At 44.9% G+C, this 26,056-nt stretch overlaps 1 protein-coding gene and 1 long non-coding RNA gene across 3 annotated transcripts; one reads left to right on the top strand and one right to left on the bottom strand.

Annotated features, from left to right (window-relative positions):
- Nucleotides 1-962: 962 nt before the first annotated feature.
- Nucleotides 963-17,748, bottom strand: LOC118229741 (MAP kinase-interacting serine/threonine-protein kinase 2-like). Its single transcript, XM_035422046.1, has 14 exons — nt 17,602-17,748; nt 16,769-16,973; nt 16,263-16,350; nt 15,770-15,871; nt 15,344-15,441; nt 12,466-12,545; nt 11,855-11,928; nt 11,624-11,728; nt 11,463-11,518; nt 11,226-11,321; nt 6,391-6,585; nt 6,097-6,261; nt 5,935-5,975; nt 963-5,389 (listed from the first exon to the last, which is right to left on the bottom strand). The coding sequence occupies exons 2-14, from the start codon at nt 16,817-16,819 to the stop codon at nt 5,116-5,118; spliced, it is 1,425 nt and encodes a 474-aa protein (XP_035277937.1). The 5' UTR covers nt 16,820-16,973; nt 17,602-17,748; the 3' UTR covers nt 963-5,115.
- Nucleotides 17,749-17,795: 47 nt separating this feature from the next.
- LOC118229743 lies at nt 17,796-20,748 on the top strand. 2 transcript variants are annotated; one of them, XR_004765721.1, is made up of 3 exons: nt 17,796-18,219; nt 18,789-18,929; nt 20,013-20,748. It is a non-coding gene; the product is annotated as an uncharacterized LOC118229743 (long non-coding RNA). The 2 variants fall into 2 exon arrangements; XR_004765720.1 differs by lacking the exon at nt 18,789-18,929.
- The last annotated feature ends 5,308 nt before the right edge of the window (nt 20,749-26,056 follow it).

Here is a 26,056-nt window from a genome sequence, read left to right as displayed (position 1 = left end):
TCACCACAGGGTGGCGATATACTATTAAAAACGCGTTTAAACAACCCTATTTAGCCGTACAAGGTATTCGTCAAATTATTTCAACTACCACTACTAAAGCTTTGAATGTTGCGTTTCATTAAACACAATTTCATTTAGAAACTGCCGATTGTATTTGGATTTTCGATTTTATCCCTGCAGTATGCTTGCTGAATGGTTCTAATAAATCATGGGTAGCTGTAGTGATACATGCGCTGGAATGGAGGGAAAAGTGTACTATTACAGCATGTACTGAGTGTGGATAAGGGCATGTGTACATATGATCACAAGGGGGAAAACCCCCTCGTTCGCGTGACACTCCCTCTCTCACACACACAGCTAAACACCAGACAGGAATGCAGTTGCTCTGATATCACCAGGGAGGCAGGGCCACTGCCCTTGCAGCAGGTTGCATCAGTTTTACAGTGGCGAGTCATTTTCCATTTAAACCAAAACATACATTTACTCGGTCGCATCATCGCTTTAATTACATATCCAATTATAGGCAAACTTAGTGGAAACCCGTTTCGATGACTCGGCGTGTGTAGGGGTGCATTGTACATTGCCCTCAATGTATCTGCTCTAAATTACTCACGTGATGCGCTCAACGTGCTTTCCTGGGTCACACTTAATCAGAGAAAATATTTTTAAGAATAGTAGTTTACACATTATCAGTAGGCTTGGAGATTAGCCTTCAGATCACCTGAGCCGCTTCAGTTACCGGATTGGCGCACACTAATCAGCGGCTGGCGTATATTGCTAGAGCGAGCTGGCACGTTTCCACGCAGGCACCTTCCCAGAAAACAACGTGTGAGCAATAGCGCATGTGCGGCAGAAAACGCACGGGATCTTATCCAAACTTGGAAGCCCTTATCGCCAAAGGCACGCGCGTGTGAAACTCCCAAGTGTGTCTCAGGGAAAACAGAGAAAACAAACCAGGGTAATGGTGGTTCAAAGCCTTTTTTATTTAAAGTCTCAGAAAAATACAATACAAAATTCTGGCAACAGCGGTCTTAAGAAATTTATCTTGGAGTGACCTGCCGTCAGTCACGCGGTACAGTAAAGTGCTTGTTGAATCGCTGTGAGTTAGGCATAAGTTACATTTCCTTCTCCAATTTCTGCACAATGGATGCCTTTGGAAATTGGGGTGTAGAGGTAGTGGGGACATAGCAATAGAGCTAGACACAAAAGGGGTATTAAATCTTTGAAGAAGGGCAGGCCTCAGACAATGGGAAATACAGACAGGTATCACATTAAATAATAATAAAAAACTTTTCTCTGTCCAGATCATAGTCATAGAAAGGTTTGAAAAGCTCTGAAATATTTCAGTTGAAATCCTGGCTGCTGTGTACAAGGAGACAAAGGGGCACGGTTCTTTATTTGGGGTGACAGACTTACGCCCTGCAAGAGGGCTGTGTCACTTATAATTTCCCCTGCATTTCACATTCTGCTAAAGCATTCACTTTAACTGTGCCCAGTTACATAAGGAAACACCATATAGTCTGTCACCTATTAATACAGTCGCCCTCACCAGTTCTACCCTCCTTCAGAAAATTATTTGGACCAAAATAAATTAAAGTACAGGAGGGTCTTCAAGAGGGATCATCTCTATACTTTATCATAAAACAACCAGAAAAAAACGTCTTGTGAGTGTCTGGGGGTGTAAATATTGAATTTTTAAGAAGAAAAATAAATCTTAAATAAAAACAACCAAAAAGCAATTAAACCAGCTTGTGCTTTTTATGTCAGATTTTTCGGCTGCTTGGATATTCGTTTGCTTACAAGGTAGTTTCCAAAAAACGAGGAAACAAGTGCTCATGCGTACTTCAGAAAAGTCTTACTATAAGACATAAATGACCCATAAAGATGCACCTGTATAAAGATTACAAAAAAGAAAGCAATTGGGGTCCTACCATTATCAATCACAGCTCCTTTTCAACAAAAGAAAGGGCAGCATCATTAGTTCATGTACCACACCAAAACACTGATGCCACCGCTAGCCAGAATAGTCTGCTCGGGAAGCTTTAACATTTTAACTCCTCGATGACCCCGAAAGACACTTTGGCCTAAACCATAAAGGATTTCACGATGACCTAAAAATGCGCTTTAAGCAGTATCCCAAATATATGACTAACGTGCATGTTTTGTGGCGATACATTGAAACGAGGAGAAAACTAGGTTCTGCCAAAAGATAACTGCCCATTTTCCACTTAAAATCATAGTAAAACCAAAGATTTGCCTTGGAGATTTTAGCATTAGATCGAAATTTTGTTTGTTTGTTTTGTTTTTCGTTTCAATTTCTTTCTCCGCCTTTCTCACATACTCGCAATGCTTCACAGCCCCATAATGCAGTTCAAAAACATGAACCATTTAAAACCGACAACTTTTTTAAAAAAGGAAAATAACATCCGGTCTTCCACCCGAACAATTACACAACAGCATTGGCTTCAGAATAAAAGTACAAAATAAAAAGCTAAATAAACAACCAAAAATAACAGCAGTGTGGCACAGTATGGATTCTAACTTGGAGTTAACCACAGACAAAATAAAGGTAAACATCTTTCTTACAAAAAGAAAAAAAAAAAAGCTTTTGTATTCAGATTATTTTCCTTGGAGTCTTTCCTGGAATGCATTTTTATATATTTTTCTTACTGCCAATACCTCTGCTTTTCTGTTTCTACATTTGAGTTGTCTGTTATGTAGTTAAAAAGACTGTCAGAAGAAATTGAGGTCTGGCAATTTAGTTTCCTTTATGAAGGAACACTCCAGAACATTCTGGGCAAAACTCCACCAATCAGACCCTTTTTAGTCTTTGTAGTAGAACTGTGCGTGTTGGGGGAGGGGGGGGGGGGGGGTTCACTGGGGGTTGTTTCAGAGCCAAATCAGCCCTGATCTAGAACTAAAAACAATTATTGGCCCATGACTTGGTCCAAATGTGATTTGGTCCTGGATAACAGGCAAACAGGGCTTAAGAAACACCCCCTCAATTATACATATGTGCTCTTCCCTAGAAACAAGAACTCTGATAGGTTACTCCATCAGCTTTATTTTCCTTAACATTGTTCAGTGCACTGCTTACAAGCTGCAGATGGATGTGAATTAAATAGAGAATGGACGGGAGTGGGGTCCATCTCAAACGCTTTGTTTCGGCAAACTTATCGGGGAAGTTTTCGTCATGGATACAAAAGGGCAAAGGATTTTGCAAGCCCGTTCTTTAAGTGAAAAGAAAGTCTCTTCCCCTGGCTGGGTTTTACATCAGGGGCTCATGAACACTTAAGACAAATTTTAAGACATTCAGCAGAATATTGCTGGTCTTTCTTTGTGCGCTGTTGACAACCATTGCCATGACTCTTACAAACCACCCCTCTGACTTCAGTCATGGACTGCATAGGCAATACAAGGCAGTACAGTAGCTTTATACATTTTTTTTTTTTTTTTTTTTTACAAATGGCTTGTGATTGGCTTTTGTCTCATTTCCAATAATTACTCAGAATATTAACTGTGTTGGGGGGGGGGAAATGAGACTTAAACGATAACGGAAAGCCATAATCGTGGTTGAAGCACGTAACGTATACAGCGTATATCACTAGAATACCCTGGGATGTGTTCAAGTGGCTCGCTAGTCTTGTACTGCCGGCCGAAGTTCCCACGACAAAACGAAAATTAACGGAACTCTGGAAAACGTAGAAATTCTATCACAGGAAAGACTCGCCGGTTTCCTCGCGCACCTTTCCTCGGATCCGTACACCCGGCGTGCCGAGAACTCTCTCGAGTTTCACAATCAGAAAAAAAATAAATAAAAATCAGCCGTTTTCGTGTGAGAATGCGCTAACGTTAACGTTGAGGCTCGCGCGATGCTGGGACGTTCTGAGAGGAGCCCAGGTGTTAGCACAAACCAGGCGGCCAGCTTGCGCATCGAGTCTTCTGTAAACAGACGGGCAGAGCTGTCGATAGCCTGTGAAGACTCGGGAAAGCAGGCTCGGTTCGAGTACATCCTTAATTCACTTAATGTCCCATTTTGCGTTACAGCTTTTCTCCATTGGAAGAAAAGCATTACGCAAGGTTCTCATTCTTTGGATTGTGGGTCAGCCCCAACGAAAACAGGAGAGAAGACAGTTCACTCTATGGGATTATTATTATTATCATCATTATTATTATTATCATTATTATTTTGTTTATTATTACTGTAGTATTATTTAAGTTTTAGTATTTGTTTTTGATTGGCCCAGGCCATATGGGATATCGGAGATATTTCTAGAAGTTTCTGACCTGTTGAATTTACAAAAGCTTGTTTTGGGGTCATTCTAAAGGACTATAAATAGTTGGGTAATATATAAAGACTATATTACTCAATTATTTTTCAAAAAAACAAAAACAAAAAGACCCTTAGTAAAGCCAGCTTGCCAGTTTAGACGGGAACTTCCAGAAATATCTGAAATACCCTTCGTTGCACATAAAAACAGTCTGGACCATTCAAAAACATATAGTAAAATTTCAATAACTTAATTGAAACCCCGGAGAGTGAACAGCCATGGATTCAGCCCTAGGAATCTGGGCACTCAGAAAATCCCAGCAACACAATGGCATGGGAAGGCAACAGTGCTGTCAGCCAGCCACCCAAATTCCCTGCTGAGTCAAGGCCAAAAGGTTCTCCTTCATCCCAACGATTGCATAAGAGTGTATGTGTCTGCGGATGGGAGTCCATGCACGTACATACAAGCAAAGAGAACATTCCTGAAGATTTTGCAAGATTCGTTTCCTCTCCCTTAAAATTAAATTCACAGTGGATCCAGTTATAAACACATGGAAGCAGCACAACAGGTAGTCCTTTGGTGTCTGAGCTCGCATTCATTTTTTTTTCCCTGCCTTCAACAGCACAAAAAAGAAAAAGAAAACCCCGCCCACAGTTCCAAGCCCCACCCCTCCTCGTGGAGCCCCGCCCCTCCAGTGTTTCTTAGCGCAGGCCGATGTGCTCGTTAAGAACGGTGAAGACCGCAGACTGCTGGTGGCTGGTGGAGGGGTTAGAGCGCCAGACTGAGCTCTCGTCTGGAGGGTGGGGAGGGGAGAGGGGATGGAGGCGGAGGTGGAGGTGGCCTCTCAGGAACAGTCCCCTACGACGACCAGGGGAGCGAGGAGCTGGTGCAGCTCGGAGGCGGAGACCGGCGCCCCCTTCAGGAGGCTGCTCCTCTGCCTGCGCTTGGCCAGCTTGGAGTTGGAAGGCGGGGAGAGGCGCATGGAGCAGGAGCTGGCCGTCACCACCAGGGGGCGCTGCTGCTGTTCCTCCTCCTCCTCAGTCTCGCGCTCGGCCAGCTGGCGGTTCACGGCCACCGCCTGCCCCGCGAAGAACGTCAGATCCTTGGCACTGCTGTTCCTGGAAGAGGGAGGGAGAGGGGGAGAGGGGCGGTCAGCGAGGATGGCACCAGTGTCCACCCATTCCTGAACGCTAAAGACTGAGCAGCGTCCATTACATAAGCCCAAGGCAATAAACCTCCGCCAGCTGAGCTCTTCCCTAATAAGCCTAATTTATACTTCGTTGCACAACACTTTCAGCCGGTGTCGAGTGACAAACGAAGGTGCAGCACTGCGTTCGTCATTTACCCTTTGGCGAATGCCGGCGGGGAGGGTTCTGTCATCTCTATGGTAACGAGAACTTCTGACAAATTGCTTACGTTTGTTAAAAAAAAAAAAAAAATCCAAAAAAAAATCACACTGTTGCAACAAAGTACGACAGTGTGTGCGTCATAAGAAAATTCCAGAGGTGCACAACACTGAGGGGAAAGTGACTTTTTTCCCCCCCCAGTTGAAAACGTGTCATCTTCATGCAACCCCAGTGTCCAGGGTCGTGCAACGGAGCATGAATTACGCCACGCGGATTGCGGGTCTTTAAAACTTCGTAGACGAAGCTCGCGCGCTCACCTCTGAAGCAAGTTGGACGTCGACAGGGTGTTGGGAGCACACTGAAGAAAGAGAGGGAAAACACGCGATTAACAGGAAGTCGGTCAAACCGCAGTGCCCTTGCGTCACCGACGCGAGAGAGCCGAACGGCCCGGAGAGGAGGAGGCGTTAAGAGATGCTCACCCCCTTCACCCACGGGTGCTCCAGGACCTGGGCGGCGCTCAGCCGGTTCTTGGCGTCCCGCACCAGCAGTTTGGAGATGAGGTCTTTGGCGCCGGAGGAGACGTGGGCCCAGTCCTTCTCGGGGAACTCGTACTTGCCCTCCTGGATGCTCTCGAACAGCATGTTCTGGGGAGAGACGCGGGGGGGGGGGGTTGGTTAGGGCGACCTGCGACTGCGGCGGTTGAAAGCCGGTTTTGGGGGGGGTGTGGAGGGGGGGGTGGTGGAGGGGGAAGGGGAAGGGGGTGGAGGGTTTACCTGGCAGGCGGTGCAGGGCTCGCCCCACTCCCAGCCGCAGTTGCTGCCGCAGCGGCCCACGAACGGCGGGTAGCCGCTCAGCATGATGTAGAGGATGACGCCCAGGCTCCACAGGTCGCAGCGCTTGTCGTAGATGCTGGCCTCCTCGCTGAAGGCCTCCACCACCTCGGGGGCCATGTACTCAGCAGAGCCGCACTGGGGAGAGGGGGAGAGAGGGGGGGAGAGAGCCGTGAGCCGCAGAGCTACGCTCACACGCAGGAACACATACAGTAAACACATACACACACACACACAGTAACACAGTCCCTCTCTCACACACACACACTTCTCTCACACACACACACACTCTTCTCTCACACGCACACAGAAACACAGACCAGAGTGGGATGAACTACTCAGACCCACAGATGGGCGTCCCCCCACCCCACCCCCGCACCCAGACGTTACACAGTTAAACAGCGAGGACTGAACCGGCTCCGCCGCTCTGACATGTCAGCAGCTTAAAAACTCCCATTAACTGCGTCATGCGGGAAATCGGCCCACATGCCTGTCTGACTGCAGAGAGGATAGGCTGCCTCTGAAAGGCAACAAATCAGAGAGCCTGGGCTCCAAGCAGACATTACATAACACACACACACACACACACACACACACACACACAGAAAAACACACACACCCACACACAGACACAGACACATACACAGAAAAACACACACACACACACACACAGACACACACTCACACACACACACAGAAAACACACACACAGAAAGACAGGAATAACTACACATACTGAAACACACACAAAACACACACACACACTCAGGGCAGTGGAAAAACACTGGGGGCCCAAAGTGGGTCAGCAGTTCAGGGGGGCAGAGCGGGTTTAACTAGCCTGTTACTAATTTACTGCGCTGTTCCACAGAACGGTCTCCTCAGGGAGGGGGGCCGCTCTAATCAGGCCCAGCGCATTCACATCCTGCGTCTGGAGATTTCAGCTGCAAACGCTGCGCGCTCCCAGAGACGCAGCCGCGGCGCGAGAGCCGCCATTCAGACGCCGCCCGCGGCGTTCACTACACGGGACCTTAACTCGTACGAGGGGACACCCAAAACCATGGCTGCGCGATAGCCGCTAACGGCTAAGCGCTAACGGTGGAAGGACACCGCAAACTGGCCCTCTAATGGGCTTTAACAAACGCAGCGGTTTCCGAAGTGAAAGCAGGGCTGAGAAAAGGTGCTCGGGTGCACCGCGGGCGCCTCCTCCCTGTTCCTCTCCCTTCCGCCGCGCCCTTACGTAACGGGCGTTGCGCAACGCCGCGAGCGCCAACGGCCAGACAATGCGCCTACTGTCGCTTGGCCCCGGTCCCCGCAGACGGTGGCGCCGCGCCACCTTCCACGCGACGGCTCGTGAATGCTCTGCTTATGAACGCGGAGGCACCAATGTACCTTACGGCATGAAGCTAGCCAACATCCTACACACTACATAAAGCCAGCCTGCAAATAAAACATAGACTTTACAGATTACAGCCTGCCTGCAAATAAAACATAGACCTTACAGATTACAGCCTGCCTACAAATAAAGCACAAACTTTACAGATTACAGCCAGCCTGCAAATAAAGCACAAACCTTACAGATTACAGCCAGCCTGCAAATAAAACACAAACCTTACAGATAACAGCCAGCCTACAAATAAAACATAGACCTTACAGATTACAGCCTGCCTGCAAATAAAACAGACTTTACAGATTACAGCCTGTCTGCAAATAAAGCACAAACCTTACAGATTACAGCCTGCCTCCAAATAAAGCACAAACCTTACAGATTACAGCCAGCCTGCAAATAAAACATAGACCTTACAGATTACAATCAGCCTACAAATATAACATAGACCATACAGATTACAATCAGCCTACAAATATAACCTACACCATACAGATTACAATCAGCCTATAAGTAAAACAGACTGACAGATAACAGCCAGCCTACAAATAAAACCTACTGTAGACCTTACAGATTACAGCTAGCTGTCAAATAAAACCAAGACCTTACAGCCTCCAGCCAGCAGACTCCATATAAAGCAGGGGGGACAACATGAGAGGCCGTGTCTCCATTTTCTTACATTAAAATAAAAAATAAAAAAAATCAGTTAATCCACGCATAACCTGGATGAGGAAGAAAGCCGGCGGCGGTACAGGACGCAGAAGGGGGCGGGGCCAGATGGCAAACCCATGAAACGGGACCCGGCCTTGCGTCAGCCCGGAGGGCGCAAACGGCTGACGCGGGCGGAATCGGCGGCCCGGGGCTTTTCCTGGCTGGCGCACGTGACGGGCGCGCCGCGGGGCCCCGCTTCCCCCCACGGCATCTCCCGTACTGCGGCCCCGCCCGCATACAAGCCCCCCCGCCCCCCCACCCCTACCCGACACGCGCTCAGGAGGAAACGGTCTGCATGTGCTATCGATACCGCCTATAAATCACACTACCGCATTTAACCCTGAAGAACAGGCTTTCTGGAATGTTCTCAAAACTCTAAGCCAGTGTTCTAGAACCCCATTGCTTTCTATTACCAGTAGTGACTGTTACATCATCATTAGAATGTTCAGTTTAGAATGTTCTAATGTCAAATTCGTGATCTCACACAGTAAAGGGATGAAGTAGTTTACTTTTTAAAACATCAATAAAACAAAGGCTGATCATACCAAATATGTGTGTATATAAATGTATATACATTTTAAAAGTTTAGCATATACCATATTATACATACAATATTTTATACTAATTTTTAAAAATACACAGCAAAAATGGTACTCTAGTTTTTTTTTTTCCCCTCTTCTCCATAACTAGATGCCAAGATCTGACAAAGTGATAAGATGGACTGTGTGACTAAGCCCTGGACAAACAGCAGCAGGAGCACCCCACCCCAGCTCCCTCCTGCCGGCCCAGCCAATCAGCGCGCAGTTGCTAGGTGGGGGAGGGGCCTCGTAGAATAGCCGATCGGTCTTTGTAACATAACAAAGAAGGAGGTGGGGGGGGGGGTGCATACGTTCTCAAATCTGGAGAGAAAGTGGGTGGGCAGAAAGGCAGCCAATAAAAGCGCTAGCCTGCGACGAATCACTGGAAAGCAGTTCAGTCCTGGCATATTTAAGGGGGGGGGGGGGGGGGGAGGTTAGTGAAGTTTCAAGAGTAACGGCGTCTTGCGTAAGGACAAGGAAATTACAGTACAGCCTCTGCCAGCTATGGTTTCTCCCTTAACCCTTTGAGGTGTAATGCAGAACATCACTAACATATGAACGTTCAGAACATTCCAATACTGACGTAACAATCAGTACTAGCAACTGAAAGCGATTCTAGAACACCGACTAAATCTTTTTCAGAAAAAAATATTTCCAAAAAAAAAAAAAAAAAAAAACGACTCTTCAAAGGGTTAAAGCAGCTGGGCCGGGGTCCACAGGCAGTTATTTGGCTGGAACACATGGTCGCGGTCTCTGCTTCGGGGAAAATCTGTAGCCCTCCCTGTTCGTTCCTCGAAAGGCCGCGGGGAGGACGAGCTTGTGTTCCGGAATCAGTTGGTTTGCGGTCCAATCAAAACTATCTTCTCGAGCCACAAACAAAAATTCCGTTCGCAAAGCAACCGAAAACAAAGAAAAGTGGGCCTTAATCACAAAATGTACCTTAGAGAAATGCTAATTTCAATAACCTACTTCCACAAAAGAGATTAACCACCTCAGCAAATCTACGCAGAATTATTTTTCCCCTCACACTCATTGTGAAACTTGGTACTTTCCAGCAGTGCCTTCTCCCTTACAAACGTTTAAATAAGCCAGGGGTGACCCGGCAGGTGCCAGACGGGTGGCGATTGTGCCTGGAAGCAAAGTCACTGGCGTGGTCCGTCTGTGAGCAGATCGAAGCGAAGGGTCTTCTAACCCTCTGAGCAAAACCAGATCGAAACACAGGTGAGCTTTCCCCTTTACCTGCCTAATAAAACCCGCGGCATTCAAAAAAACGCCGCTTGTGCCAGTTTGGGTTACGCAATACCTTATCTCTTCTGCTCATAAGAAATATCCTGTGTGTTTACCCCCAACCCCCCACCCTCTCAGCATGCTTTGGTCAGTTACTTTGGATAGGATGGGCAGACACAGACTTTCTCCCAGGGAATTATTCTGCAACGCAATCTCGATCGGCGCGGGGCAGAAAAAAAAAACGCGGGGCGAAAGCGAACGTTGGATTGCTTCTGGCAGCCTGAACGATCCCCCCCCTACGGAAACGCCGCCTTCGACCCTGGCGGGTTTGCCGCGCTGGGCCAATGGGAGAGCTCCCCCGCGAGATGACAGCGGCGCAGCCCTGAACTGCATCAGCCAGCTCTCTCTCCCCCGATAAGAGGCCCCTGTAAACATGCCTGTCTTATCTGCCGGGGGGAGAGGGGCCTCTGACCGCACGTAACCCGCGGCGCGGGTTCGAAGGCTTTCTGGAACGCTCCGCATTCCGCGTGACATTCCGCGCTCCTCGGGTGCGAGGGCCAGGTTTCCTGGGATTTTTTAGACGTCAGAAGGGCACAGTGTGCGCAGTACAGTTCTGTGGGCAGGTCTGTCATGCTGTGGCAGGCCACAAAAATCCCCACAGGCTGAACAATCGGTCAAGGGGGCGATACTGCAGCTGGCGTGTCAAGACTAAATCCACAATATCAACTATAGTAAAAAAAAAAAAGCCATTTTTATGCCGCAACGTACAATGTTTGGGCAACTTGAAGTACTAGCTCATCCAAACGACACAAAAACACGTGCACACAGTCTCATACACGCGCGCACACACACTCACACACACACTCACAGACACTTACCGGAGTGAGGAGCTCTGGGGTGGAGATGGGCGAGCTGTCGCTGTTCAGCTTGATGCCGCTCCCCAGGTCGAAATCACAGATCTTCACAGGCGAGATCTGCGCGGAGGCAAAAGAGGAAGGGGCCAGAGTCAGAGCGCTGCAAGCCTCCACTAGCACAAGCGCTCAACGATGAATCGCCAGAAAACCAGAGTTCAGACGGACTCCCCCGACTGCATCAGAGGCGCCCAGTAAACTCACCCTGTCGCCGTGCTCGCATAAGATGTTCTCGGGCTTGAGGTCTCTGTGCGCCATGCCTGCCAAAAACGAGCAAACCGTAAGTGAAACCGATCCCTTCGGAGAGAGAGCAGACTAACAGAAACCGATCCTTACGGAGAGCAGACTAAGAGGAACCAGCTCACCTTTGTTGTGCAGAAAGTCGAGAGCGCTGGCGATTTCCTGCACCACGATGCTGGCCTCCTGCTCGCTGAAATGGCGCCTCTTATGGATGTGCGTCAGGACAGAACCTTCCGGAAGGACAGACAAGCGCACGATTTACCAGCCTAATCCACCAGGCTTCACATTTTTGGAGGAAAGAAAAAAAAAAAAAATGAAAAATTTTTTTTTTTGCTAAATCGGTTATGGACACTCACCTCCCCTGAGCTTCTCGAACACCAGGTAGAACTTCTCCTCCTCCTCAAAGAACTCCACCAGTTCCAGGATGTTCCTACGGCAGGGGAGAAGAGGAGGGGACGTCAGGCAGAGAAACTCCCGACACTGGGAGTTGCACGTGCGACACACTTGTGCTCCACGCCTGCAGCGCAGGACTGCAGGGCCAGCTGCACGCACAGATTATTTTGAGACACTGGCCAGGGTCTTTATATAGACACGGCCGCCTGAAGACCTGGCACTCCATCGCCTCGGCTACGGCGCTTCAGTCACGTACGCGCCGTTGCATCGAATGACAAACATCCTTTCTCGAGCCCTCGTTCAAGGCTGGCCCGCACGACCCTGGCTCTCTTCCCACTCGTGCAACTCAAACACAATACAAAGGACCCAACTGTATGTGGGCTACGCCAATTATGAGGCCTTTAGCGGCTATACTCAAAGTAAGAAAGGCATTCGGTGTGCATTATGTAACAGGGAAATGGCTAACCCGGTCAATAGAAGCCCTCGGCGGAGCACTGTGGAGGTCGCCCAAAAAAAGAGTTCCTAATTAGCGTAGCACGTTTTAGCACGGAGCGCCGCTCGTTAGCCGTCGTACCTGTGACCCTGGCACTGGTAGAGCATCTCCACTTCCCTGAAGACGCGGCTTCGGCTGTGCCCCGGCCTCTTCTCGATTATCTGCAAAAGCAAGAGCTGGGACTTAGCACCACGGGCAAGATTCGGGCACCAGGGCGTGGCCCGGGGATCTGAAGGCCTTCACGCCTCCGCAGCAGGTATGGCCAAGGCAGACACTGAGAATGAATTCACTCAAGGCTCTACACCAAATAACGTGGATTATCCTCTACTGGTGAACTATGGCTGGCTTCAGTAAAGCTCAGTTGTTTGCCAGTTCCCCAAACTCAAGCTGAACACCCATTCTGGCTGACCCACTTTGAGTTGCAGGATTTCCTGACAGGAAACCGGGACTCTGGTTCAGAACAGTTTGTGGGCTTAATGAGCTTTTGTGGAAAAAAAACATTTCCCTACTGCAGAAGGAAGGGGAAATCCCTTGAATACTGAGGGACAATAGAATGTTACTAGCCCCAGTAACATCAACTCAAGGCAGTAACACTACTGCCCAGAGTGCAGTCTAGTCTGGAGCTCTGTGCGGAGCCAGTGGTCCTTGACAAAGTCAAGGGCGCCCGCCCAACCTGGAATAATCGCAAACTCGCAGCCTTGCTCTCTGGAGCGGCTCCCTCTCAGTAAACCCCTCCATTGTCTGAAGTGTGCGTGGCAGCCCTGCCTGCTAGCTGGACCAGCGCTGTCATTGTAAGCAGCCCAGAAAAAAGCAGCACAAGGCTCCCTGTGACTGGCAGACAGGGATCGCGCCTCTGTCTGCAGTGCAGCTCAGAGCTCAGATAGCACTATTGCTACTCCTACCGTTACCACTGCCAATATTCTACCGCTACCGCTATTCTACTGCTCCCGCTATTCTAACACTGCCAATATTCTACCGCTGCTGCTATTCTATCGCGACCGCTGTTCCAGCGCTACCCTCTATTCTACCGCTACCGCTATTCTAGCACTACTGCTACTCTACCGCTATTCTATCGCCACGGCTGCTGCCGTAGCTCTACTGCGTGCGCACTGTATTTCTTAAGAACAGCAGCTGCGAGTAGTGAACTAAGTGCTGCCGCCCCAGTGCAGCTGTGTGTGTGTGTAAGCACAGGGGCAGGGGGTGAGCGGCCACTGGAACGCAGGCTGTCGGGTGCAGGCAGGCCTCGCTGCGGCCCGTTTTGTTTTCGGCCACTCTGGCTTTTGTTCCCATTGACGCCAGGGGAGGGGAGGGGGATATCAGGACATCTGCCCCCTACCCTGGCCCAAATAAACACCCCCAAAACCCCCCCTTCTCAGCCCCCCATCCCAGCCTGACTCAATCCCCTCCGTATCCCCCCCCCCGCCCTCTGTAATCCCCCTGACCCAGTTGCTCAGCCTAAGCTTGAAGTAAACAATTGTTGCTCAGTTCCACTGTACAACCCATATATAGATCAAGGCCATATGTAAATCAAAGCTAATTTAAAGCCAGACTGGAAACATTGCTTACAAACTGACTGAAGTTTTTTGCAGCGCCCTCTGACTATATTTATACGCCATATTCATTTCTAAGACGCATGGCACAAATTTGTAGAGAATCGCATTAAAATAGCTAGCACGATTCCCTGGAAATGCGCTAGAACCCTGTCGGTTAATGCAGAAAATTGATCAGACCGCAGTCTGCAGAGAAATTGCAAGGATCAGTTTCCACTTCAGCAGAAAACTGCTGTGCTGCACTGGTCTACACATAGAGGCAGTATTTGGGAAAGAACTAAAAAAAAAATAAATAAAAAGAATGCTATTTTTACTGGTTGCACAATTTATTCAATTCTGTTCATAGGTGAAAAACAATCCAAAAAGGAATTTCCCAATTGGTAAATTGCTTTAGGCATGTGCAGTCAGACTCCAAGAATGTAAAATGGCCGCTCTTTAAATCCTTATCCAATATCCAAGTATTTGAATGGGAAAGCCGCACACACACCCCCGGTCATGAGCTGTTTTTCCCTCTTCTGCCGAGCTTTGTTTTCTGGAATTGCTACCAGGACACGCTGTTCCCGCCACTGGAGGCCCTCCCATCGAATGAGTGATGAGGTGGGGGGCGGAGAACGCCGCCCCTCAAACACGATTGGCTCGCAAACGAGGGCGGCTGATATTTATGAAGGAAGTTTCTGTGCTGAGCTAGCATCGTGCACACACGCTGCTGCAGAACAACAAGGCCCGGAGTGCGTGCACGAGCGCATGCTCGCGCACATGCACCGTCAACTATAAATAAGGAAACTGGGAAGTGTCCAGTTTGGAACAAGCAGTGAAATTTACACTGTTGCCACCATAACCACATGTGTCAGTCCTTCTGCACCCTCATTTACAATTATGTTGCCTCCAAAAATAAAGAAAGGTGGACTCTTTCAGGCCTTTTGCCACACCATGAGATTCACTTTAAGGAGAAAGTATCAAGTTCCCCATAAGCAGTGTTACAAAATATTGCATCATATCCCGGACTCAATGCTAAATACAGTTGGCAAAGCCGTACAACACGTGCCAAGACAGTTGTCTCCCACTCCCTGGTCAATTTTCAACACACCCTCGCCTGCAGACCAATGTGACTAGCCATCTACTGTAACATTCCGCTTCTACTATCAGGAAATGTACATGGGAGCTGATAAGAACATCACTTACAAAGAGGCCTTGGGAGATAAAACTCCCGACCTTCTATAGCTTAGAAGTCAGTACAAAACTTTGCAGATGACCTTCAAGATTACACTGCTCGAAACTAAACGCTTACAAACTAGCGCCAGCAGGATTTGAAAACACATTTAAGCACGAGATCAGACATTAGGTCGCCACGTTTTTCAAGACTACGGCTACGGTTTTATTTTAACTAGGAAACGGTAAGGGGATCATACCTTAACAGCATATTCTTTGTTGGTGATGAGGTTAATGCAGGTCTGGACTCTAGCATAGGCCCCTTCTCCCAGAACCTCCTCCTGCAGCCTGTACACATCTGAAAGAACAAACAACACAATTAGAAAACAGGCTCTGCACGTTACAGTGCATCTGAGCTTTAGAAGACATGGCCTACAGAATAAGTATTGTCTGCACATTAACGCAGAGAGTTTTAACAGAGGGTTACGAGACCGCTCCATATGGCATGCAAACAGGCTTCTCAATTGATTACAGCTTTTTTTATTACAACATTTAATGTTGCATGTTCCCTGCAAACAACAGATCATAAACCTATAAACCTACTGCCACTTGGTTGAAGTGGGTGCCAGTTTGGGGAATGGCTTTTTTTTTTTGGTGGGGGGGGGGGGTAGGGGGGGAGGACTTGCCTTCGAATCGTCCAGAGAAGCTGTCGGTGGCCCTGCACCTCTTCTTCTTCTTGTTTCTCTTCTTGGCGTCTGGGATGTCAATAGGCTGGCTGGATGGCATGTCTTTGCAAAAAAAAAAAAAAAAAAAAAAAAAAAAAGACAATGGATGAGATGTTGACAGAAAGCTTAGAGGAGGGTAAAGTTTATTTTTAAAGAAAAAGCAAATGCCTCACACACAATGTCACTGGCTGGCAGTCTTAAGTGGAATTCCTGAGTTGGGTTGGTTTGTTTAAACAAAGTGGGTCTAAAAAGCCCCTAACAATGGCCCATGACCTGTTCACTACATGCTCTTATGAAACACATGATTAAAAAAATGGAAGATCATGCTCAACTCTGTTTGAACCATGACATTTAAAACCTGACACATGCACCAGCCTCAGCCACATGTAGGATCACCTTCTCAGCTGTTGCTGATGTATAAAACACAGCTTCTAAAGCAGAGAGAAACACTAACCAGGTCTTGTGGGGCAATCAAAATTGAAGGCTGACTCAAGGAGATGGGACCCGGTTTTGGAGAACTCAGACTCGAAAGGGTTTTGACCCTAAAGAAAAAGAAAGTAAAAAGAAAACTCTCTTTAAAGCTATCACTCCTTGCACAATGAACACAGAATATCACAACTGGTACTACAGAGAACTTTTGATTGCAATTTCACTTTTGACTGCACAAGAAACCTACAAATAATTACTTTGGGGGTCCTGATTCACCTTAGAAAATTAAGCCCAAAAGTTTCCAAGATAAAATCACTTCTCTCAATCACCTCTTGACATATCCTAGCTATAGTTACACCCGAGTAACGTTACTGCTATAATAAATTAGGGTATGTGAGCCAGAAGAGTAACACACACTTGCGAATCTAGAAACATCCATCACCTACCCATTTAACCAGTACAATAAAGGAAGTACACTGAAAGGCATTGCATAATTCAAATAGCAAACAAACAAGCATAGGGAGAACTCACCTTAAAGGAGCGGTGAAATCCAGTGATTTCGGTAATTCTATTCTGAACCATTTTGTATATTGAGATCAGGGTCTCTTTATGGCGGCAGCTGCAGCGTGGGTGACAAAACCTGCACTTGCTCCGAAAATAAATATTTCAGAGGGACTGCAGAAATGTTCCCAGCGACGTCTGGACGATAAATATTTGGGATGGTTTAACGGGATTCCTGTAGACATTCAAATAAAATCAAGTTACCCCAAGTCATTAGCCAGCCATTTCAACCAAATACCTGTCTAAACAACTTAACTAGCTATTCGGTAAGCTAAATAATCATGCAAAGGACTACTGTCAAAACATGTGTAACAGTGCTATCTAGTCCACTCCTAGGTTTGATGCAATACCCACTGTATTTGCGTATTTAGCCAGGACTAACTAGTCAGCTATGCGTCAGCTAGCTAGCTAGCAAGCCAGAAACTTCGAAATGCTTCGTTAAAAAAAGCTAACGATAAGTACACTGTTTTATCGCTGAAGAAAGTTGATTGACAAGTGTCTTCTTTATCGCGGCTTTCTTTGTTGCCTGACATGGCACTCGTTATCTTGCTAGTTAGTCAGCTAGCCTGATAAGTGCTAACTTCGACCAGTAAACACTGGCTAACGTTAGCCAATTAGCTATTGTACTTCGTCCCATTCTCTGTCGCACTGACTGTCGAACATTCTAGCAGCTTGGTAAACTAGCTACCATAGCCTAGTTAGTTTCCCTGCTTCATATGCCTAACCCACATCATCAGCAACAAAAGCCTAAATCGGCCAGCTACCTACGTTTACCGACTATAAGGAAAATATTGTTTTCTCACCCCGCCGCTACCCTTGTTGCTCCAGCCTTAACGCCGTTTGTTCAACCCACTGCTTAGAATCCGCAGATGGTGAAGATTACGAACACGATTCAATGTTATGGAAGCGCCGCAACCAAGCTGAAAAGCTTTTATATAATCTCTCGTCACATTTCCCACCCACTTCTCTGCAGTTAACCCAGCCCCCTTGCCAGTAAACACAGCCCCAAAACACTGTAGCAGAGCACGTAGCGCTGAATGACGAAACGGGAATGACGTGTTGAACGCGGACCGCTTTGTTCCCAGGAAAAACACAAACATGACGATGCCTTCGTTTAACCTTATTCGGGAAAAGGGCTGCAAAGTGTGCCTATGTGCAACTTAAATTATTGGCTACGACACAATTTGACATGGAGAAACACCGTGCATCCCAAAATACAGTACGGTACCAAATTTAGAATAGAGGAAACCCATTCCCCTTAGTTTGTTTGTTACGTTCTTGTTGAAAGAAGCACGGAACCGTCCAGACCCACGGCGCAACTCACTTTTTAGCTGGCACCACCTGCACATGCGTCCTACTAAACGAAGCACCACCTGCGCATGAGTCCCACAAAACGTCCCTCAAAGGTCGCCCGTGATTGCGTGAGTGACCACAATTTGCCATGCATTGGAACGTTGTATATCGTTTAGTGACACGTAGCCTATTCAAAATCTCAAGAACTAATAATTGCACGTTATAGTATTTAGGCCTATACAATGAAAATGAATGTTATCGTGAATGTTTTCTTATGCCGAAGTGATTACAGTGGGAACCATTAAAAACCGTTCATGCAACATTTATATTCTACATTTATATTCTTGAACTGAGTCCTACATTGCACTTTTAAGGGACTGCATTCGGTGGGTCCAATGAATTACATTTGTATTTGTCATCGATATTATTTACTTGCAGTAATACATTAAGCACACTCACTAAAAAACAGAAAAACTTCTGAGCGAACTGACATTGATGCGCATTTAAATATCGATTAAACCATTATGTTTGACTGGTGATCTCTGGGTGCCATTTTAAGAAATTGGGCATTTTACATGCATCCCTTCCCTGACCCAAATTTCACAGGCCAGCAGTCGTGGTATGATTTAATAAATGATAATTCAAAGAGGAGAACATCTTGTGATTTCCTTTTTTCCTCCCTTGTGTATATTGGCAGATACACAGAACTTTTAAACCAGCAGCAAAGATTACACAACCATTGGCCTACAGACCACATCACATGATCCAGTTCCTGCATTGAAGTAAAAATAATGCCCAGTCAAGCTGCCACAACTGGGTGATTTTATGGGCAATATAGGTAAACAAAGATTGACTGTAGCAACCTCTTGCAGAAAATCAGTTTTAAAATTCAGATACACAGCAGTATATTCACTTGAACAATACAGCCATTTTTATTTTTAAGTGCTTCTCAGACTAGAATCAGGCGGAGACAAATCTATGAGCAGCAGTTTAAAGGAAATGTGTCTATTGGAAATCACCTTGAGTTCTGGTTACTCAAAAGCATACAAATGTGTGTGCAAGCTGTGATAACTTAAAATGCACTGAAAGCTGTGTTTTCATCTCTGGTTTTAGTAGCAGAGTTAAATAGCTGGTCACCAAAGCGCACGGTGACAGAGAAATATTATAGGGCCACAAGAGGTGACTCCGCTTGTTTACATGTTGCTGCACGTAAGAATCTCAGAGGCATCCCCGGACTTTAGGATGTTATAACAGTGAGGCTTTGTGCAGGAGTGTGCATGTAAGCATGCAGCAATGACTGAGGCTTAGTGTCATCTCACAAGGACACATGGTGATTTATGCAAACGTTTCTGCCGCTTCAGGCTTTCCTAGAACTGAGACCTGGGAGCAGAGAGCAGGGGAGGGAGTCACCTCTTTTTAAAGGGAAACACACCTCTTTTCAAAGCCCACCTTATCTCTGTCCTTGGTGGAATATCACAGTTTTTGTAGTGTGTAGCAGGGTTTCAGTCAGTTTATCTGCACAAGACACACAGTGCTGACTCTGACTGCCAAAGCTATTCACTCGTGACAAACATGTGATAAGCAAACAGAATAAATGTAGTTAGGTGTGCCCCTCAACCCCGCCCCTTACCTCTCTTTTACCAACTGCCAAAGAAACAACTTTTAAAAAACAGCATTACCTGGCTCACAAACTTTATTGTTTATTGTGAATAATTCAAGCATGTTTCAACAATCATAACAAAGAAACATGCACAAGCATAGGAGTATTAAAATACAGAAAACCTGAAAGACAATGACAGATCAACATAACAGCTGCTAAACAGTGAACTGATGAAATAACTACATACCAAAGCATTACAAATACCATTACAAAGGTTTTGTTTAGAGCTTTATTTTTCCTATTTTCTATTTTGTTTCTCAGAGTCTTGGAGAACCTCTGCTGATTTATGGGAAAAACAGGAGCACTTTTGAAATGCCTGCAGTCAGCTACTGCCTCTTTTCACTGTGCAGTTCATTGGCTGTGCAGCGCAGTCATTGCCCTGGAGGACCGCACCAGTTGCACAGCTGGCACAGGTAGACTGCAGGTGCCCAACCAACTGAGACACACTTTTGCTAAATGAGGATAGGATGCTCTGCCAAGCAAAACCTTCCTTCCCTGGGTAACACTATGACCGATTATGCGTCGCACTGTGTGGCTACCAGCTATTCCACCTCAGGCATGATCAAGACTTAATACGATCCAAAATGTGAAAGGCTTAAAATTAAAGTGAGTGAATGAAGAGGTCTGCATTGACCACATTCTGCTTTTTTGTGCTTTGTCACGTGTGAGATCATCTAGATTTTAAAAAAAATCTAAATGAGCGATATGGAAATGTTATTTAACGATTAAATGGGATAACTGGTTGATAGGCCTCTTCTGAGAAAAAAAGACTGATATTGAAAGCACCCACTTAAGTGGCGCCTTGACAGTAATAGTTAAGGTCTAATGTCTAGACTCGTTATACTGTGTAGCCTATAGGAGGGTTCTTATACGCCATAAAACGGATATTGTTTTGATTTAGCATGTTACATAACTGTACCTGTGCCGTGTCCTGAACTCTCCTACAATAAAGAATGAAATTCTTTCGAGCATTAAAAGAGGATTCCGTCAAAGCCTATAAAGGCTTCATTCTTGTCTTGTCGATTAACGATCCAATGTTGCTTTACTATATGCAACCGATTCACCGTAGAAAGAAGCTACAAAGAAGGGAAATCCACTAGATTTCCAGACGCGAAAACAGTTTGACTACCAAAATGATCATTTTGCATTCCAGAATCATATCCTTCCCGTAAAGAAACGTATGAAGGTGAAACAACCAGAACGGAAACGGAACGCATTGTAAGTTATTGCTGCTAAAAATAAAAAAATAAAAATGACAGCTTATACTTCGCAGCAATGTATTTTTTTTTTTTTTTTTTACAATTTCTGAAAACACAATAAATGGTTTATGTTCATTTATGAGGTGTTGCAGTAGGCTATATATTCTGGTCTTCAATGTAAATTTGATTTAAACGGCATGTAGGCGAAATGTAGGCTATATTAATGTAAAGTGAGAAGTTATGCTTTTCGTGTGTGCTGCCACTTTTCTCAGGACGCATAGCGTATTTGTATTTCCCAGCACAAAAATCTAAACAAATTGTGCTCATATTACACCTCAAAAGATGGAAAATTCTTCGGCCCCTGCCTTTAACCATCGCTTTTTTTACACGTCTATTGGACTAAACAGGTCGTTTTCACGCATTTTTGTCCACCTGTACGGTACATCAAGTATTTTATCTGGAATGTTCGCGAACACTTTCGTTTTGGGTAGAAAACGCTTCTTTGGACACGTAGCTACTACGCGAAAACAGCAGGGAGCGGGAAGGGGCGGGGCGGCTAGACTCTTGGCAGAACATCCGATTTAACGTTAATCCGTGCCACATGTCTACAGCTTCCTTCTGTGGTCATGAGTTGAGTGTGACACGCAACTTTGGAATCTTCTGACTCGGTATTGTATCCTGCAACTGTGGCGCTAAATTTCATCATTCTATTAAAAACTCAAAGAAACCGGTTTCAACTGAAAAACACCGACAACTCACATATTCAAAACATTACTAATAGCCTAGTTCTGTAAATGCACACTCAAAATAATTTTAAGCAAAACACATGGCCACATGCCAAATTAAACAACCACTATTGCAATGCAATACTGTGTAACTGTGGCACCACATTACATCAGGTTTGTCAGGCCCGCCATTCCATCATTAAATTTGGCACATTATCAAAAAGTGACAGTTGCAATGCGGCGTTCAGCAAATTCAGGGCAAACAACCTTTTCTAAAACTGATGACCGGTGCATGTCGGTGACTAAGTATCTTGATCTGGCCAAAATTTATATGACATTAACACCCGACAAAGTACGAACTTGGGGGTTAATTTACCAATCTCTGAGGTTTAAAAGTTTGTACTATGATCCCCAGTTATTTACGGTATTCTCGTCTGTCTAAAGGTCAGTTATAAAAAGACAAATGTCAGACGTTTGTAGTAACATGCGAATTTATGCGTCAACATTAAATCAATTAGAGCGTGCTGGCGTAGCGCCATCTGCTGGTCAGCTATTTGCCGTCAATAGTGTGCGTTAAAGGGATTTAATAATGTATTTATTTAGTTAGTTATTTATTTATTCAATTATATGTATAATGAACGACATTTTACATATTTGCCTAAGTGTTTCGAGACAAGCTTGATGGGATGGGAGCATTTTGGCTTGTGTGGTCTAAAGCAAGACAACACACTTCATGTAACTTCAAAGCAGCTTCTAAAGCGAGGTTATGTTTCCGGAAGCTGCACATACAACGCATTATTTTTGATATCAAGTTTTATTTTGTACGGTCGATTCAACACTTTTCCCACAGAATCAGGTAATATGCCCGAGTACATCCCCTGGAAGCATAACATCACCGCACAAGCTGATTTGGAGTCACTTGAAGCATATTTTCTTGCTTTATACCACGAACCTCTGAAAGCCCCAGTTCCAGCCATTGAAGAGCCGATATCTAAAATGTCCTGTGATTCACACACCTGTCTGGGTCAGTCGAAAACATGCGCTAAAACATATATTATAATAAAACTGTGAACTTCCCCTTTAAAAGGGAGGCTAGTGATGAAAAAACTCTTAGGATAAATTTCTAAAATGTGTTTAATAAAACATATGGTGGATGTGCAAAGTCTCAAAAATGTCAAGTCAAAATTCAAAGTACAACATTCTCTACAGCTGAAGGGGGTGGGCCTGGGAGGAATCTCAACAACAATTCTGACTGGGGCACAGAAAGAATGATTGCAGTTATTTTACTATAATATTACAGGCATCAGTACCCTTTGAAATAAGTAAAGAAATCATTCAGTAGCCATGTCTCCAGAAATGTAAGATCAGTGTCAGCTGATTGGTGGTCAGAAATTATGGGTATAGTAATGACACTAGATGGTTAAACTTACAAAGACAGCCATTCAAAAGCATTTCCATTCAACTTCATACCAATTATAACCAATGCTGGTTGTCAGACACGTATTATCTTCTGCCAGCTGCTTTACAATTGTTGGACGAGACACATTTAAAATAAGCCTCTATGACAGCTCACCTCAACAAATTAGCCTCTCACAATGCCACAGGCTCAGAAGCGTTTGCAAATTTTGATGCAGAGAACTGATTAAAGGCAATTATAACTGCCTTTGAATATCCGTCATAACTTATTTAATTTGGAGCCTCTTACACTTGTCACAAAGAAATTTTTGCAAAGGTCAGCGCCGACTTAATGGGCTTTAATTAAATGCAAATGTGAGTATAATTACTAGGCGTCTTCTCTGTTTGGAGAACAATGCACAAAAAAGTACCATGCACAAAAGTGACAGATGCATTCTGGGTAAGAGGGTGATGCAGTGAGACAGCAGGCAGATTAAAAATAGGCCAAACATAGGTAAATATCATGCTGATTAACTTATGTAGTTTCTTATTGGGAACTCGGCATGTTATGCAATTGCCCCACTTTTCATTGGTAATCCCAAAACAGATGGCCAACATACAGTATTGCACAAGATAAAAATACAAAAATAAACTACAAATAAGTACATGCTTACATAAAGGACAGATCACAATCAGCTGTATTACAAACATAAAAGAAACATTTTAAGTTTCATGACAATAAAAGGGTAAACTCCAAGGCTGAAGTTGTTGCTATCGATTGACAGTGTATGGACAACAATGCTGTCAATCAGTCAAGAAGAGGGAAGAATTGGCTGTACCCTCATTTTCTGTTCAAGACAAAGAGGTGAAGACAATGGCAATTGGGCTGTCCAATTTTCCACACTTGACTAAGTGCACTTGGGTACTTATGCACTTTAGTGACGTATTGTGATGTGGAACATAAATTGTGTAAGTATGTGTTAAGTGGCCAAGTGTGTGGGATTTTCTAAATCATTGGTACACACTTTTTGTTCCGTGGGACCTATTCCAAATAATTTGTTGTAGTCATTCTGCTATTAATTGCTAGTAATAGCTGTGCAAAAGCTTGATGTGGGCTTGCTAACTACAGACAAATTAACCAAGCCTGCTAACCTTATATTGACATTAACAATGCCATCATGATGCTACCATATGAATAAAAAATGTAAAGTTACAACATTTGCATTTTTGCAACCATCTTGCTTAAATTGATATTTCTTTGATGCTATTTTCCTCCAGTAAACGTACATGCCGGCAACTTTGTGACAAGAAACGTCACAAACTTACATTGTGGGCCTTAGTGTAAGTCTGGATAAAATGCACATCAAGCACACTCCACTGCCACTTATTTTGCCACATTTATGCTAAGCACATGAATGCGCAAGCCTAGTGCCTAAGTGTGCACGTGTGATCAAGTGCGCATATTGGGACAGCCTGAATATCTGCTTGGATATAGATAGTGGACAAATAAACATTTGGCTGGTTTTGCTGTTCTACTCACAAATCTTATTGTGCATTACACATTCATACTTGGTTTAAAAATATAATTTCCCAACGTATCATCTTACCCATCCTTTCCTCTCCTTCATCAATGTGAGAACTCAGAGGTTTGGATTTTTCTTTGTTGATTGACAGGTACTTGAATATTGATAGCATTCACATAATCATATATTTTGTTTTACTCCTAATGCTTGGTGAGTTCATGACATACTTACTGGCTCATGGCTTACTTTGGGGTAGGTAACATAGTTTGTTTGCATTAACATGCCAATTATGTATAATACTTAACACAGCCAATGAAGTATGATCTCTAATTAGCTGTGATAAATGAAACACTTTTTTTTGCCACACCTGAGGTCTAACATTCAGGTTTAAAAGTGAAAAATATTAACACAGCCAATCTGGCAGCAGTTCAAAATGCCCGAACAACTTTCAGCATAAAAAACTATACTGAGTTTTATGAAATGTGTCTATTTGCCCATCGTAAACCACATTAACATCCCTACGGTAAACTGCATTAGTATATCCACAGTAAACTACATTAATTTGCCCACAGTGAACCATACTCATTTGCCCACAGTAAACCACATTAATGTGCCCACAGTAGACCACCTCAATGTCCCTGCTGTAAACTGCATTAATGTGCCTGCAGTAAATTACATTAATGTGCCCCTAGTAAACTACATTAATATGCCCACAGTAAACTACATTAATGTGCCCACAGTAAACTACCTCAATGTCCCTGCAGTAAACTGCATTAATGTGCCTAAGGTAAACTGCATTCATACAGTAAACCAAAGTAATGTGCCCATGGTAAACTGCATAAATATATCCACATTAAAGCATATTAATGTGCCTACAGTAAACCACATTAATGTGCCCACAGTAAACTACATCAATGTCCCTGCTGTAAACTGCATTAATGTGCCTGCAGTAAATTACATTAATGTGCCCCCAGTAAACTACATTAATATGTCCACAGTAAATCACATTAATGTTTCCACATTAAACCGTATTTATGTGCCCCCAGTAAACTGCATTCATACATCCACAGTAAACCACATTAATGTGCCCATGGTAAAATGCATAAATATATCCACATTAAAGCATATTAATGTGCCCACAGTAAACCACATTAATGTGACCACAGTAAACTACGTCAATGTCCCTGCAGTAAACCGCATTAATGTGCCCACAATAAACCGTGTTTACTTGCCCACAGTTAACCGTTTTTATTTGCACACAGTAAACCGCATTAATGTGCCCACAATAAACCACATTAATGTCCCTGCAGTAAACCGCATTAATGTGCCCACAATAAACCGTGTTTACTTGCCCACAGTTAACCGTTTTTATTTGCACACAGTAAACCGCATTAATGTGCCCACAATAAACCACATTAATGTCCCTGCAGTAAACCGCATTAATGTGCCCACAATAAACCGTG

The sequence above is a fragment of the Anguilla anguilla genome, chromosome 6 (assembly GCF_013347855.1).
Source record: "Anguilla anguilla isolate fAngAng1 chromosome 6, fAngAng1.pri, whole genome shotgun sequence".
NCBI lineage: Eukaryota > Metazoa > Chordata > Actinopteri > Anguilliformes > Anguillidae > Anguilla > Anguilla anguilla.
This window is presented reverse-complemented; position numbering and strand designations above follow the sequence as displayed.